Source organism: Melitaea cinxia, chromosome 24 (assembly GCF_905220565.1).
Source record: "Melitaea cinxia chromosome 24, ilMelCinx1.1, whole genome shotgun sequence".
In the NCBI taxonomy this organism is placed as follows: domain Eukaryota; kingdom Metazoa; phylum Arthropoda; class Insecta; order Lepidoptera; family Nymphalidae; genus Melitaea; species Melitaea cinxia.
In genome coordinates, this window is record NC_059417.1 from 5944555 (window position 1) to 5959104 (window position 14550).

The 14550-nt window shown below is 33.3% G+C and overlaps 1 protein-coding gene across 1 annotated transcript in view; it reads right to left on the bottom strand.

Moving 5' to 3' along the window:
* LOC123665469 (focal adhesion kinase 1) overlaps nucleotides 1-12433 on the bottom strand; it is a 45712-nt gene extending 33279 nt beyond the window's left edge. Inside the window, exons 1-2 of the mRNA XM_045599771.1 lie at nucleotides 11994-12433; nucleotides 2126-2235 (exon numbers count right to left, since the gene is read on the bottom strand). Coding sequence (XP_045455727.1) covers nucleotides 2126-2235; nucleotides 11994-12433 — 550 coding nt within the window. The remainder of the gene's footprint in view (nucleotides 1-2125; nucleotides 2236-11993) is intronic.
* Between the last annotated feature and the right edge of the window lie 2117 nt (nucleotides 12434-14550).

Genomic DNA, 14550 nt, shown 5'->3' on the forward strand with positions numbered 1-14550 from the left:
CATTTTCTGCTGTGCTCTACTTTAATTTAGCACCATTATCCAGATTACATTATCCGCCAAACTATAGTGGAGAAGCGTGATGGATTAAGCTCCAATCCTTCTACGTGGAGAAAGAGGCCTATGCCCTACAGTGGGACGTTACAGGCTGAATGCGAATCAGATTAAAAAAAAATATTTATTTGGAACAAATAATATATATTAAAAAAAACCTTGTCGTTTAGAACTGTAAAAATAGCTAAAAATAACGAAATTTTGAGGGTTCTTTTGCACGTGGAAGCCTTACAAGGCATCGAACGCTCATTAGTGACCACGTGCCGGCGGATAGGAAGTGACATCAGCGGGCTTCTACAATCACGTCATCAGTTTCGTTTTAGTGGTGGGCGACCCTTTAGCGGTGTCTTTTTATTGTAGTATGACTTAAATCGTTAACAGGACATATTATATTTTGAATATATAGTTGTAATGGTATCATTAGCAAGCTTTTCAATTGCATTGAATTTTATTTTTTTCTATTAATTGTACGATATAAAAATGTATGAACTTATAAAGCCTATCTATATATCTATCTAATCTAAACATGAAATACATGCCATGCATATATGCATGTCCATTAATTATAATAAGTATTTCGAACAAGTTGGACAATAAAACATTGTTAGAATCGCGTGTTACTGTTAATAGAAATGTTACCTTTTTTTAAATAAATTAAATTAATTTAGATTTTATTCGGGATGAAAATGGATAAAATTAAAACAAAAAACGTAACGCTTATATTATGTTCAATTCGTGAACAATATAACAAATAAATGTTATAAGATGGTCGTCTGTTCTTACGGTAAGCAACTTAATGCTTGTGTATAGGTAAAACCTACTTATATCGCTAAATATATTTTTTTTTTGATGAATATACATAGAAATAATACATATATAAATACAAATATTACACCCAGACTCAGGTGGGAATCGAATCAACAACCCCCAAAGCAGAAAGCAGTGGCCACTACAAACTGCGCCAACGGGCTAGGCTGTAGGCTTGTGTTTGACAGGTGGCAATAAAGGACATCGTCTGTAGAGTATATTCTCATAGTACATGTACATATACTTATTATATATTCTTTATATATATACTTATTATATATTATATATTCTTCAAACAACATAGCTGTAACATTTAAATTCAATCAAACATTGACTGAAACTCCCAATAGCGCTCGATAGGCGAAGTTAATTAAAATTAATACGATACAAAAGCGAGGAATAAGATCGTTGTGAGTTTCGTCTCGTTCCCGATAACTTAAAATCTATATAAAATTTAAACGTTTAATTAAAGTTATTTCACGTAACGAGTAATACGATAGCTTTAGTTAGGGAAATGAAGACAAGAATTGAAACGGTAAATTCCGTTTTATTTTTAACGGTGCAACGCCCTTGGATTTCAAGGTTGTCAGTAGGTATTTACACAAACGTATTGTGTTTAGCTAGTTTTTTTTTATATATATAACAATTACACAAAGAAACATAAAGGTTTTATATGGTTACAAATAGGTTTACAGATAAAACATTTATGTCTAACACTTTAATCCAATACATGCATGACCTGAAATTTATGTATTTATTTATGTATATGAATGAGCTTTAAATCATAGAACGGTAGTAAATACAAATCAATTTCCATTTATCATTAGTAGTAGCGGAACAGATTTTGAGTTATGAATTTGCAGAGTCAACACATCCCGCCGGCATCTAATCATCTAGCAGACTAAATTGATATAATCATAAAGTATTGTCTATTCGCATATTATTCATTTGTATACAATTTGATTAAAAATATTTAATAATAACTCTTAAATAAATTTGTTTTTATATTATACTCGTAGCAAGCAAATAGGTACCATATACTATATAGTAATACATACTATTATATTTGTTTGAAATTGATAAAATTTAAATTACTAAAACGATTAAAAAAATTTTTTTTTCGAGATATAGATTATAAAAAGACCTCATCTAAATGTAGCGTAGGCTATACAATATCGTGCTATGACACTCAATAGAGGAACAATAGCTATCAATGTCAACGCAAGTAAAAATGCAAGGGATGTATGGAAGAATAAAGGAATCATACCGTGACCAGACGCCGGCGTCGCGTGTCGCTTGGGCGAGCCGCCCTGCGGGGCGGGCTGCATGGCGCGCGCTAGCGGCCCCTCGCACCGGCCGCCGCCCTCGGGCTCATGGCTGGAACAAACAATACACACATATTAAAAATTAGTTATATTTTCGGATTTAGATGCGTAATTTTCGATTTCGTCACATTTTAGAATTATGACACTACATATTCACCAGCCCGTAGAGTTGTGAATTAAACGCAGATCCTTCTGCTACATGGAGAAATAGGAATATAACCAGTCAATCAAAAAATCAATCGAAACACTACTTGTCAATTAGGTAATCAAGAACTTTATTTATCTAAATACAATGATTAATAGAATAGCAAACAGTTTAGCAATCTCGTTATGAAAGAAGTTTATTACTCTTCATCTATCCTCATAAACGTTCGCGTATATATTTTATACGGTTTATTCACATCAACCTAGTTTGATCACAATTAAATAGACCATTTTATTGTTCATGTCAATGAACCTCCTGAATGTGCAATATACTATTCAATTTAAAAAGCGAGTGACACTGAGCAATAGTTTCCGAGCAAAATTTTAGTACTGCCCATAAATGTAATTACAATGCACGATCGAAGTATGAAACTTGGTCCACGAGTGTTTAGTAAAAAGCCATAAAAGGCTTAACGCCTCATCGCCTCCATTGGACGCGCGATTGCTCATATTTTACCGAGACTACCGGAAAAAAAAAACAGATGAATCGGGGCTTTTTTCTATTACCCCCTTTTACCACAGACTGATATGTTCGCGTGCAGTATAACTTATCAATTATTTTTAACTTATTACATAAATCACTTTTCCCACTATGTACGATGTTACATAGTCCTTCACTAAAGATACTATAAAAAAATTATGTCATCAACTCAGAAAATTCCAAAACTATTTTCCGAAGCAAACATATTAAGAATTGTAATATTATTGTGCATCAAGTATGTATTAATTATATAAACTGTTTAGTTCTAAGATCTGAAATAAAAAGACAAAACCTATAAGATAATGCATATAACAGTTAACGTGTAAAACAAACTTTACTAGAAACATCGTAATTGGTCAATACTCGTACATGGCCTTCGTTTTAATTATCCTCAGGCCGGTGGCTTTGTGTTGCTGCAAGATACGATGGGGAGTGCAGGGGGTAATGGGGGTGTGCCATCGATTGCCAGCATTCGGAGCATGCAAATGCGCTGTGTGTATATGAAAGGGACTGACAACCCTTTTAGTGGTCGATGGCAAAACGATTCCATTGTGTTAGCATGATGTGTTTAATTTTATGAAACATAACCTAGAGGGGTAGGTATATAACCAATTTTTTTGTGTACTACTATAGTTCTCGAGTTTTATTGTTCTGAAAATACTAGAAAAGTATGGTTCAAAGGAGATGGGAACGATTCCATACATTCTCGAGCCAAAATGTAATGAAATGAAAATGGTATTAATTAATGTATTTAGGCTTACTGATCCCTCGCTGAAAATTTTCTATATATTGGCTACGTGAGAGTGGAGTTATTAGACGTTTTGTAAAAGTGAGGTTATGTTACAATGTCTATAAAAAAACCTGATCAGTAAGTTCTTAAAGCACTAATGTTTATTATATTTACTGAAGAATGTTTGAAAAGTCATTACAAATATCAATAACCTGAAACCATAAATAAATATATATGAATGGACTCAGAAGGCATCGGAAAACAGTAAACAAGAAACTAGTGACGGGATACAAGAGGAGATGGCGCGGTGGTCGGTGCGGAAAATACACGGCTAGTATCAATGTCAGTCAGCTGTCAAAGCTGTCAATAAAAATATGATTTGTTTTCAATCAATACGAAATCGATAATAATTTTGGTTTATCAGAAATTCATTGATATTTTCGCTATTAATGTAAGTAACTTTATTTAAATGCATTTTATTGTTTACAACTTAAATTATGTATCTAAAAACTTTGGAGTTAATGAACTAGTGCGAACCTTTTCTTTTTAAAATTCTGTAATCGATTATAGTTGAATCGACACCCAACTAATTTGACGAAAACTATCTTTCTCATTTTTCTTCGCTTCCAGATGCAGAATTGAGCTGATAACATTAAAAAATGTTTTTAAATATATATCTCTCTACTTATTACATTTTGACCTACTAGTGCCCATCTCCTTTGGAAAAAATAATTTCTTTAAAATATACTTTATTGACAAACTTCATGAGCATAGATTTATTAAGACATAAATATTTAAATTTAGGAACAGTAACACATATTTCTTGTTTAAAGACTTAAAAACTCAAAACGCAGTCAAACATACTGTGATGCGCTTTAATTTTTTTTAACGTAAATTATTCCTTCTAATATTAACTTTAGAAAATGTATATTGAATCAAATATTGTACAAGTTAACATAAACATGCCACTAGCAAATATAATCAACTAAATCGCTTAGTAATGCGCTAAGTTTATCGAAATGAATGCGTGGTTGTTAGTGTTGCCCAAATGCAAGAACAAGACGAGACTTAGCCAGTCTTGGTCTTGGTCTTGCGCCAATACACCTGGTCTTGGTCTTGGTCTTGGTCTTGCGCTCCCAGTCTTGGTCTTGGTCTTGGTCTTGCAGCAAGAGTCTTGCAAGTCTTGCAATTACCTATTAGTCTATTACTATTTATTAAAGTTTACTTTAAATCTTAGAAAAACGTATTAGAATTGGAACATTGTGAGCTTGAATTAACATAGCCATAGTAAAGATCAAGCAGATTAATAAATAACTGAAGATTTGATAAGAAATTCGAAAAATCAACTGACCTATATGTCGTTTTCCATGGAAGTAACTGTTTCTTAATAAACATTTATGATTTATAAGCTTACATTTGCTAAAACATGTAAAAAAACAAATTAATTACAATAACTTGACTGTATTTTAAAGAACAATACTTATCTGTCTAGAAAGAGATTGAACCCTCAACTTATAAGAAATTTAATAAAAGAGTTTTACGATTTATCATTTATTTGAATAAAAAATAAAATACAACACAAATCAACAGCTTTATCATTAGGTTATGATACTTTATATCAATTTTTTTGACTAAGAATTAATACAAAGTAACCATCTGGCTGACTCATCACTTAACCTATTTCTATGTTTTCTAATTAATAATGATGCTTTAGAAAATAACCTCTCAGCAGGTACTGAAGTTGCAGGTATTGAGAGAAAATCACGGGCCATTTTCGATAAAATCGGACACTCTGTCTCATGCGTCCTCCACCAATCTAAAATGTCTTCCGAGCTGGCAGTTCTTGGTTTTCTCAGGTACTCCTCCAACTCGTCTATCACTAAGCCTTGAAGACAAGATCCAGATGACGTCGAGGGACATTCATAGAGTTTATCAAAGTCTATTACGTCTTCATCTTCATCACATACTTTATTTTCTTTTTCTGGTAATTCCAGAGATTTGTTCAGTGAGTGTAGAATTCCTAAGCGTACCTACCTATACACCGAACTGTTACACCTAACTACTCAGTGAAATAGCGCTAAGTCCTAGCTGCAAGACGCAAGAGTCTTGCAGGCTATGTCTTGTTCTTGCTCAAGTCTTGCACGGTCAGTCTTGGTCTTGGTCTTGCTAAAAATACGCGGTCTTGTTCTTGGTCTTGGTATTGCAAAAACGCAAGAACAAGACCAAGACTGCAAGACCAAGACTGAATTTGGGCAACACTAGTGGTTGTAAGCACATCCACTCGCTATATAACAACATTCATAATACTATCAATATTTGTTTCGAAATAAAATAAATAACGAAACGTGTAGGTGTTGTCATATGTAGGACAAGTTAGAACATGCTAAGCAGGTGAATCATAATAAAAAATATATTGTAACAAATGTAAATGTGTCAAATAATTTAGATTATCATTCATCATCATCATTAGAAATAGAATGAAGAATTATGACATATTGATATGTAATTTGGCTACCTCAAGAACTGATAATCTGGAAAATACGCAGATGATAAAAATGGAAACAGATTGCAATAGAAATGAGAATTATTGATAATTATGACTAATGATGAACAAGTTGATGACATATTAACACGGAATCGAGTTATCTTAAAGCCTGGTAAAATCTAGAGAATTCGCAGATAACCAAAGAAGGAAATTTCTATATTTATCATATTTATGATTAGATTTCATCAGTTATCGACGTTAAGGACATTAGGAGAACTTTATTGAAGACAATACTACAAGTATTTAATAACAAAATGTAACAGACTAAAAGCTTTGATGGATTCTTACTTATTTAATAAAAATGGCCACTTCATGATCAAAGTGAATGAAGTTTTCAAGTTTTGAAGAAGTTTAAAACTTAACGTGTTAACGATATATAAATATAGAAATACTCGGTCATTTTTCCAGGCATTGTTGGATACGCAGATGACAGTACGATTGTTGAGAGATATTTGTCCAGCGCAAGAGACAGCAGGGACGTAATACGTTCTCAGAGAGAGGCCATGGTGGAACGAACAAATTCAATACTGGGGCAAGTATCCCAATGGGGTGATTGCAACCTGGTCACGTTCAACGCCGCCAAAACGCAGGCTTGTTTGTTCTCCGCCAAACGGAGTCCTTTCAACTTGACTCCTACTTTCCGTGGTACACCTGTCCCTGTGTCCGATACCCTCGACCTCCTTGGCATAGAGTTGAATTCTAACCTCTACTTTGGCAATTACATTGAGTCCAAAGCGCAAACTGCGGCCAGAAAGCTTGGTATCTTAAATAAGGTTAAGCGATATTTCACGCCTGAACAGCTTCTTGCGCTGTACAAGGCTCAAGTCCGATCGTGCATGGAATATTGCAGTCACTTGTGGGATGGCTCAGCTAAATATCAACTCGCCACACTGGACTCAGTGGAACGCAGAGCCAAGCGGCTAATCGGTAATGCCAGTTTGGTGAAATTTCTTCACACTCTGGCTCACCGAAGAAAGGTTGCCAGTCTAACGGTTTTTTACAGGTTGTACTTTGGGGAGTGTGCCCTAGAGCTGCACGAGCTCATACCCCCATCTCCTTTCTTCCATCGGACTTACAGACGCACCGCGGGCTTTCATCCCTACCTGATTGATATACCTTTCATACGTACAAAGCGCTTCGAATCATCTTTTTTAATGCGAACAGCCAAGGAATGGAATTCCCTGCCTGCGTCTGTATTTCCGAGTTCATACAACCCGAACATGTTTAAAGCACGAGTGAACAGGCTTCTTCTGGGCGAACTCGCTCCATCTTCGACCTCGTCTGTGCTCTAGAGCTAGACTGAGGTCAAGAGTAAGCCCATAACATAATAAAAAAAAAAATTAATTATGACACAAAAAAAAAGTGATAAAAGATGAAAAACTGCATCATTGCAGGTCGAAGACCTCAATATGAATCGCAATAATTGATAACAATATCACACTTACGAAACTGACCACAACCTAGTAAAGATGCAACAATTGCAAACATTTGTTTTAGTATTATTTACGATTAGAAGATCTTAGATACCTACATACTTTCAGAATTTAGTGACTTTGTCACACTGATCATTATTACATTTGAATTTGTTTTGACGCCTAATCTTACAATCATTTGAGTTCAAAGTATCGCAATAAATTGACCAGTCTAGAATATAGTTACATTAAGAATTCAAATGAAACAATCGAAAAGTGAATCAATTTATTTGTCAGTCCTACCGTGACTATGGTTGCTGTAAAGTGTCCGAAACGTCGGGCATCTAAAAAACTTAATAAACCGTGATAAAATCAGAAAAAGTTGTTTAATTATATTGATTTATTGGATTAAAATTAATCTTTGGCCTTAGTCTGCCTATTGCAGATGATTTAGACAGTGTCAGACAGACACTGTGTCACCTAGGACACTCTTCAGGAAAACGCAGCGTTGTCTAAGCTCTGCGCCACCCTCTCGACTTCACTGGCTAGGCCCACAGGAACGACGAGTCGCTACGTGTGTAGCCAGCTCGGCTGCAGGATTCTTTCGAATTGTAGAGCTATGTCGCGAATGCTTGACGGAGATCCCATTCCAGGTTTCAAATGAAGTTTTGCTTCTCCAGGACCCTGATGATTTTGAGCCAGGTTTATTCCTCGGTCGCTTTTTACGACCTCCACGGAAAGAAAGGGGTTGGTGCTATTCTACTCGGCCGATACCACACGCCATAAAATTAATACAACGTTAAAAAATATGAAGTTATGTATCAATTTGATTTCTCAAATTATAAACATCATGAGTCAGCGTGAGTAAAAGCTATAACAAACATTAATATAGGAATTTGTCTTCCAAAGGCCAATGATAAACATTGCTAAAACGTAAACAATTTACAAAGGGAATTTCTCACGTGTAAACAACAAACTGGTACAGTGGTACGTAATTAGGTCGAGTAATTTACTCTTACAGTATCAACTACTTCGAAACTTGTGAGTAAATAAGTGTTAATCGTATTTCGCGCTTTGAAATCATTGATTTGTAACAAATCGACAAAGTTGTGAAACGATTGATGGAGCTTCGTCAATAAAATCTTTGATTGGTGGCTTTTAGTTCCATTGATAAGGATATTTCGAGGACTTATACTGTGAACAAATTAGTTCATTTGTTTATTAGATTAATCAACGGTTATGATCATTATCATATCAACGAATTATTTGCATGTTTGACAACTATCACGTCACGATGTAGATATAGATGACTGTTGAATTTACATTTTAAAAACAAACAAACACTAACACCCAAATACTGCGTTGCTAGTCTTGAGTTGAACCCTCGCCCTAAAGATTTACGATGATATGATACAGATGAAAATGTAGAATAGAATACAAATATGTATATGTTACTATTAAACTTAACATGCAGGCAATTAAATTAATGACGTCATATCCCACATGCGAATTTCTACGAAGCCAACGAAACTTTATTGAAAGCGGTTAGGTGTCACTGACATTTGCTTACAAATTCATTATCCTTACAAATACCAACATTAACTATTAAGTATTAAAACTTCGTACCTAGTGCTATAAAGTGAAAAATACTGACTAGAATTTGTCATTATGATTATATTTAAAAAATTTAATTTAAAATTATTTTTTTTTGCTAAATGTTGCTAATAAACAAATCTCATCATAACTTGGTTATTGAAACCTTATTAAAACCGTTAGTTAAATAAATGTGGATATTAATCAAATAAATATCACGTGATCTCACGCTGTACAGTTAAAAACGATAGCTTTTTAGACATTAATTCCAAGTTGACAGGGCTAAAGTAGCTGCTTTAATATTAAATTGAATATAAATAATATTATCTCTTTGAATACAATCAATATTTTTCTTAATATTTCAAAGTAATCTACACAAAGTTTTCACACGAACAATACAACTATACTAGAAATTCCACTAGTCGATTGTCGTATTCTCGACCTTGGGCACTACCACCTGCGGTCTAATTAAACGCTTTTATAATGATCCAATGAGATCACCGCGTTTTATCAAAGTTAAGATTGTTTACGGTTTAAGCTTTTCTCTGTTAACGAGGTAGGGAGAATTATTAGTAGCATTAGTTTGCGGGATGGTATTATTAAATTAAATGAGCTTATTTTTACTCATTAAGGTGGCAAAAAATTTAAACTAAACTTAATTGAAATAAAACACACCATTAAAAAACAAAGAGAGATCGTTCTCCTACATGGGGAAAGAGGCCTAAATAATCAATTTCAAATTAAAAATTTTTTTTAAGGATAGGCATTAGTAAAAACTGCCAGAATACTTTGCAGTTTAGCTTTTAACAGAGCTCGTTGAAACAATAAAAAAAAATTAACAAAAAACCTTGTCTCAGAATCATGCAGACGGCAACTAAAAGTTTGTTTATATCTAACAAAGTTTGATAAACAAAAAAGCACAGTACACAAAATTAAAGTAAGCGTATGCTTGCATGTCAGGCGTCGGAATTCTTTAGTGATGCGCAGGTTACATTTTGTAAAGAATGAACGAAGAGAGACTATTCGTAAGTCAGGTTTGCTAGGTACGACACAAATAAAAACTGGTTGAATTTTTTTCTAATATGGTTAAATCAGAAACTACATGAATTAAAGAAAAATACTCAACAAAGTCTCAAAATCGGTAAACATATCCTCTGTCTGTCTGTTGCTGTCAATATTGGCTAAAGAATTCGTGGGAACAAATCACGCTTCGCAAAATGGATAACTCAATAGTTTGCAAATCAAAGATATTTTTTTTTAGGTTTTAATATTTAAATTAAGGCCAGAATTATTTAAAATACCAAAATACTTACTCTTGCATTATGGACATTATTTATTAACAATTTAGACAAATTCTAAAAGGTACAAAACTTCGAGGAGAGAGATGACTACGCAGTCATCGTACATTCAATTTTATGGTCATGGAAAACACAATGTCAACGGTCGGAATTTTATGATAACTTTATTTTACTGGACGTTAATCATAACGGGCGGCGCGGACGAGACTCGATTATTAATTTCACTAATTACGTTCATTGTCCTCAACTATACTTTAATTTTTTTTTTATAATAGCATGTATTAAAAAACGCCCAATTGTTATGACAACTCAGTCAGTGAACAAAGTCCATAGTTCGTTTTCGAAAAGTAGAGAGTTAAAAATATCACCATCTAAATCAATAATTTCTATATTCAAGTAGTAAAAGCAATTTGGAATCGTCATTTTACAAATTAAAATTATACGTAATATATAAATTGTATTATAATTTGTAAACTTTTATCTATTATTTATCAAAATTACAACGAAATAAAAACCTAAAAAAACCTGCAGATAACTACGGTCAAATCACTTTTATTATATATAGACATTTAAGGGCTGGCACAGTACAGTGTATTTTTATATTATTTATATTATTTACTTAAGCACATTGCTTAAATTATAGCAATCGTAAGTAATCATATAACTTTGGTTGATAATTTGTCAATACAAATCTTATTAGAAACTATAAATATAACTAGACATCTCTTGTGGCTTTACCCGCGTTGATCTATATATTTATAGTTTGTGTGTATGAACAATGAGCCGTAACGTGATTTTAAGTAACATTTCTTAACAATGAAATATTTTAAAACAAAATTAAATTCTAAAGTCGGACCAGCAGATCAAGAGTCGTGTGTTAACATCGACTTACGTAACACGTCTCTATAATCATATTTCAAATATTAACCAAAATATGCAACAGCACTTAACATCATTAATACTAACACACAACAAACATAGATTAATTAGTTAATAATTCAAATAACACACCTGTTCATAAATCAATGCTATTAATTTGAATCTATCAAATTCCATCACCGAACAATCATATGTGATATATCTCTCAGCCAGCCTTCAAAATACAACCCACTCTCCGCCCACGTTTCGAGCAAGGTGGAGACATTTACGATAACGAGTTTAAGGGAAAGTAAACGAATTAATTAAATCCAATCATCTGTAACTTGATTCCGATATGTAATTAAACAACGCACGGTTTATCAATCTTCAAAGACTAGGTCGATTCTTAAACACGATTAATTTATTCAGATACCTAAAAACACCAAAAATCGTCACAAATGAGGACAATTTTACGTAACGTAATTCTCACGCTTCTTATAATTTGAATGCTAAATCCATTTATATTTAAAGTATAAAACTGTTTTTCTTGAATGACTAAAAAACAAATCAAAAATTAAATGGCCTACAGGGGACTGTTTTACCAAAATTACCACGTTTATTTATATCTTTAATGTTTTAAATCTATGTAGATTTTAAATATTAAAATAATAATAATAAAATAACCGAACCTTTTTGATCGAACCCTGGTGTACCGCCATGTGTTACTGCTGTAATGTCCTGAATTCGACGGACAAAGTAGAAGTTGGAGACTGTTCGGTCTCGGCTCTCTCTGCCTCTTCTTCGCTCTCAATTTCACAACCTCATCTTTCTTAGTTTCTTTAACTGGTGGCTTCTTAGAATCTACGCTCCATCTGCACTTATCGTCTAGGCTTCTTCTTAGCTCTATCTCGTCTTCCAGATTCAAATGATCTAGGTTATCTTTAATAAAACTTCTAGATCGTAACAAATCTGGGGTCTCATCTATTCTATCATGCTTTCGTATTTCGATCGGCGATGTCGGTGGTCGTCTCGGTTCAAAAACGACTTTTGAATATTCGTTGCTACGACGCCATAACCGCGGAGATAACGGCCAGAATCGCCCATTGGGCTGTGCAGACTCCATTACCATTTTTTTTATCACTTTTACGTATTTATATTATTGAACACTTCAACTTTCATTTAAAAAGTATCACTTCGACTTTATCGATGTTTATCACTGCATAAATAATACGAGAGTTACCAGTAGCACTGAGTAATATCGTACTTATTACACGTTTTGCGAAACACGTTATTGTATTAAAGATAAACGTGCGCGATATCCGAAAGTAATTCATTGACTACATGAGGTGGAAGCAAAATGTGCATAGCAGTCCCCCTCCAAGAGACCATACGTTACGCCTACGTCCTACAAATTCTAGATAAAACGGAATGATGTGAATGAATCGAACGTCGGTTAACACGTAACGCATATGAATAAGGTATAGGTTCCTTCCGATTAATGGAAATAACAATGGCTTATCAGGTAGATAAGTGCTACTGGAATGAACATCGGATACCGGATTTGGCGTTATGTATTGAATCACAAATGCATTTTTTTTCTAATCATTTAATATTTTAGCAGTTGTTACAATATTCGACTTTAATAAGAATTACATTGAAACTTTTTTAACAATTTTTCCTTTCCTTTTTCAAATTCTGCTAATTTTTTTTTTTTTTTTTTGAGTATATTTACTTTATTTGTTATGATTTTGCAGAATAAATATTTTTTTTATACTTCTAAGTAACGATGACATATTCTCGATAAATCGATGAAACATGCCTAATATTATACAACTGATAAGGAAGAAGTTTCGTCAAGCGATTGCAGTTGAATGGAATGAACTCTGGACGTTTTGCATTGTTTTACTGGCACGTCGGACAAAATGAAATTTCATTCAACTTTCTTTATTTATTTTAATTTGTTACTTAATTTGATTTTATAAAAATATTATTATAAAATTATAAAACAATTTTAAAATAAGAATTTTTTTAAACATTCCAATTGTTTATTAATTATTTATTGTTTTATAATTTTGTGACGTGTTGTTGTTAACCGTTCTGTTTCTGCAGACTCACCGAATGAATCGCAAACAACAGATTTGTTTAGAATAATTTATACAAAATATTTTGAATTTAAATCCTTACAAATACAATTGGCAATGCAATTTTTGTACATATTCTTTCCTTCCCAACCCTTTCTCAACATTTATAATTGTTTGCTCGGGAACGAAAAAAAAAATCGACTTCAAGTACATCGACAAGTAATATGACGAAAGTAGTCGGTAAACAGTTAGTAAAATACGCATTATACTAACTCAAAAAGTACTCGTCACATCTCAATCAAATTGAGAGCCCCTTCTTTAAAGGCTTTAAAGCTTTTGAGTTTCCCACGTTCATGTCCAATATCTGCATGAAAACGGAATAATCATAAAAACGCTACGGCATGTTATGGTAACAGTCTCACAGTAGGATGTATTGGATTAACGTTGGCATACTAAATGGTCGCTCAGGAAACGGCGACAGGACGCAATCTATTCGACATTTTAATATTAACTAAACTAAATTGTCCCTCGTGTTTTCAGCTGTATCGACCTCCAATTTTATTAGATTTATAAATATATAAAATATCAATGTCATTCGGTTAAGGAACATACAACTGTGTTTAACATACATAAATATATATACCTACTTGTTTATTTATATCTATGTTTATTGCTCAATTGTTATGATAGATCCCAATATTATATAGCATACCTCGGTAAACAAACTATTTAAAGCAAAAATATTTTTTTATACATAATAATAATTTTATTTAAATTTACAGTATAACTTTTTGCTTTAAAAGAAAACATAGCGCTACGTTTGATACTTTCAAAAAACCAGAAAAGGTGACGACGCGTTGGCGCAGCGGTCACAGCACTGGCTGTTGCGCTGGCCCCGCTCATGGCAGACATTTATATCGACTATATAGATGTTTGTTGTGGTCTAGGCAATTGTCGTCTATTATGTGTGTTTCCGGATCCCCGACACAGTTGTGTGAAGCATTGACTTTGTAATCCTTGAACCAGAAAAGGTCGCATTAAAAATATATGTTTATTAATAATTGAACCACAAAACATTTCGTGTGACCTGTCAAATATATATTATAGACATTTATCTTAATGTACACATTTAAATAAACGGAAATGCTTTTCATTAATACCTACA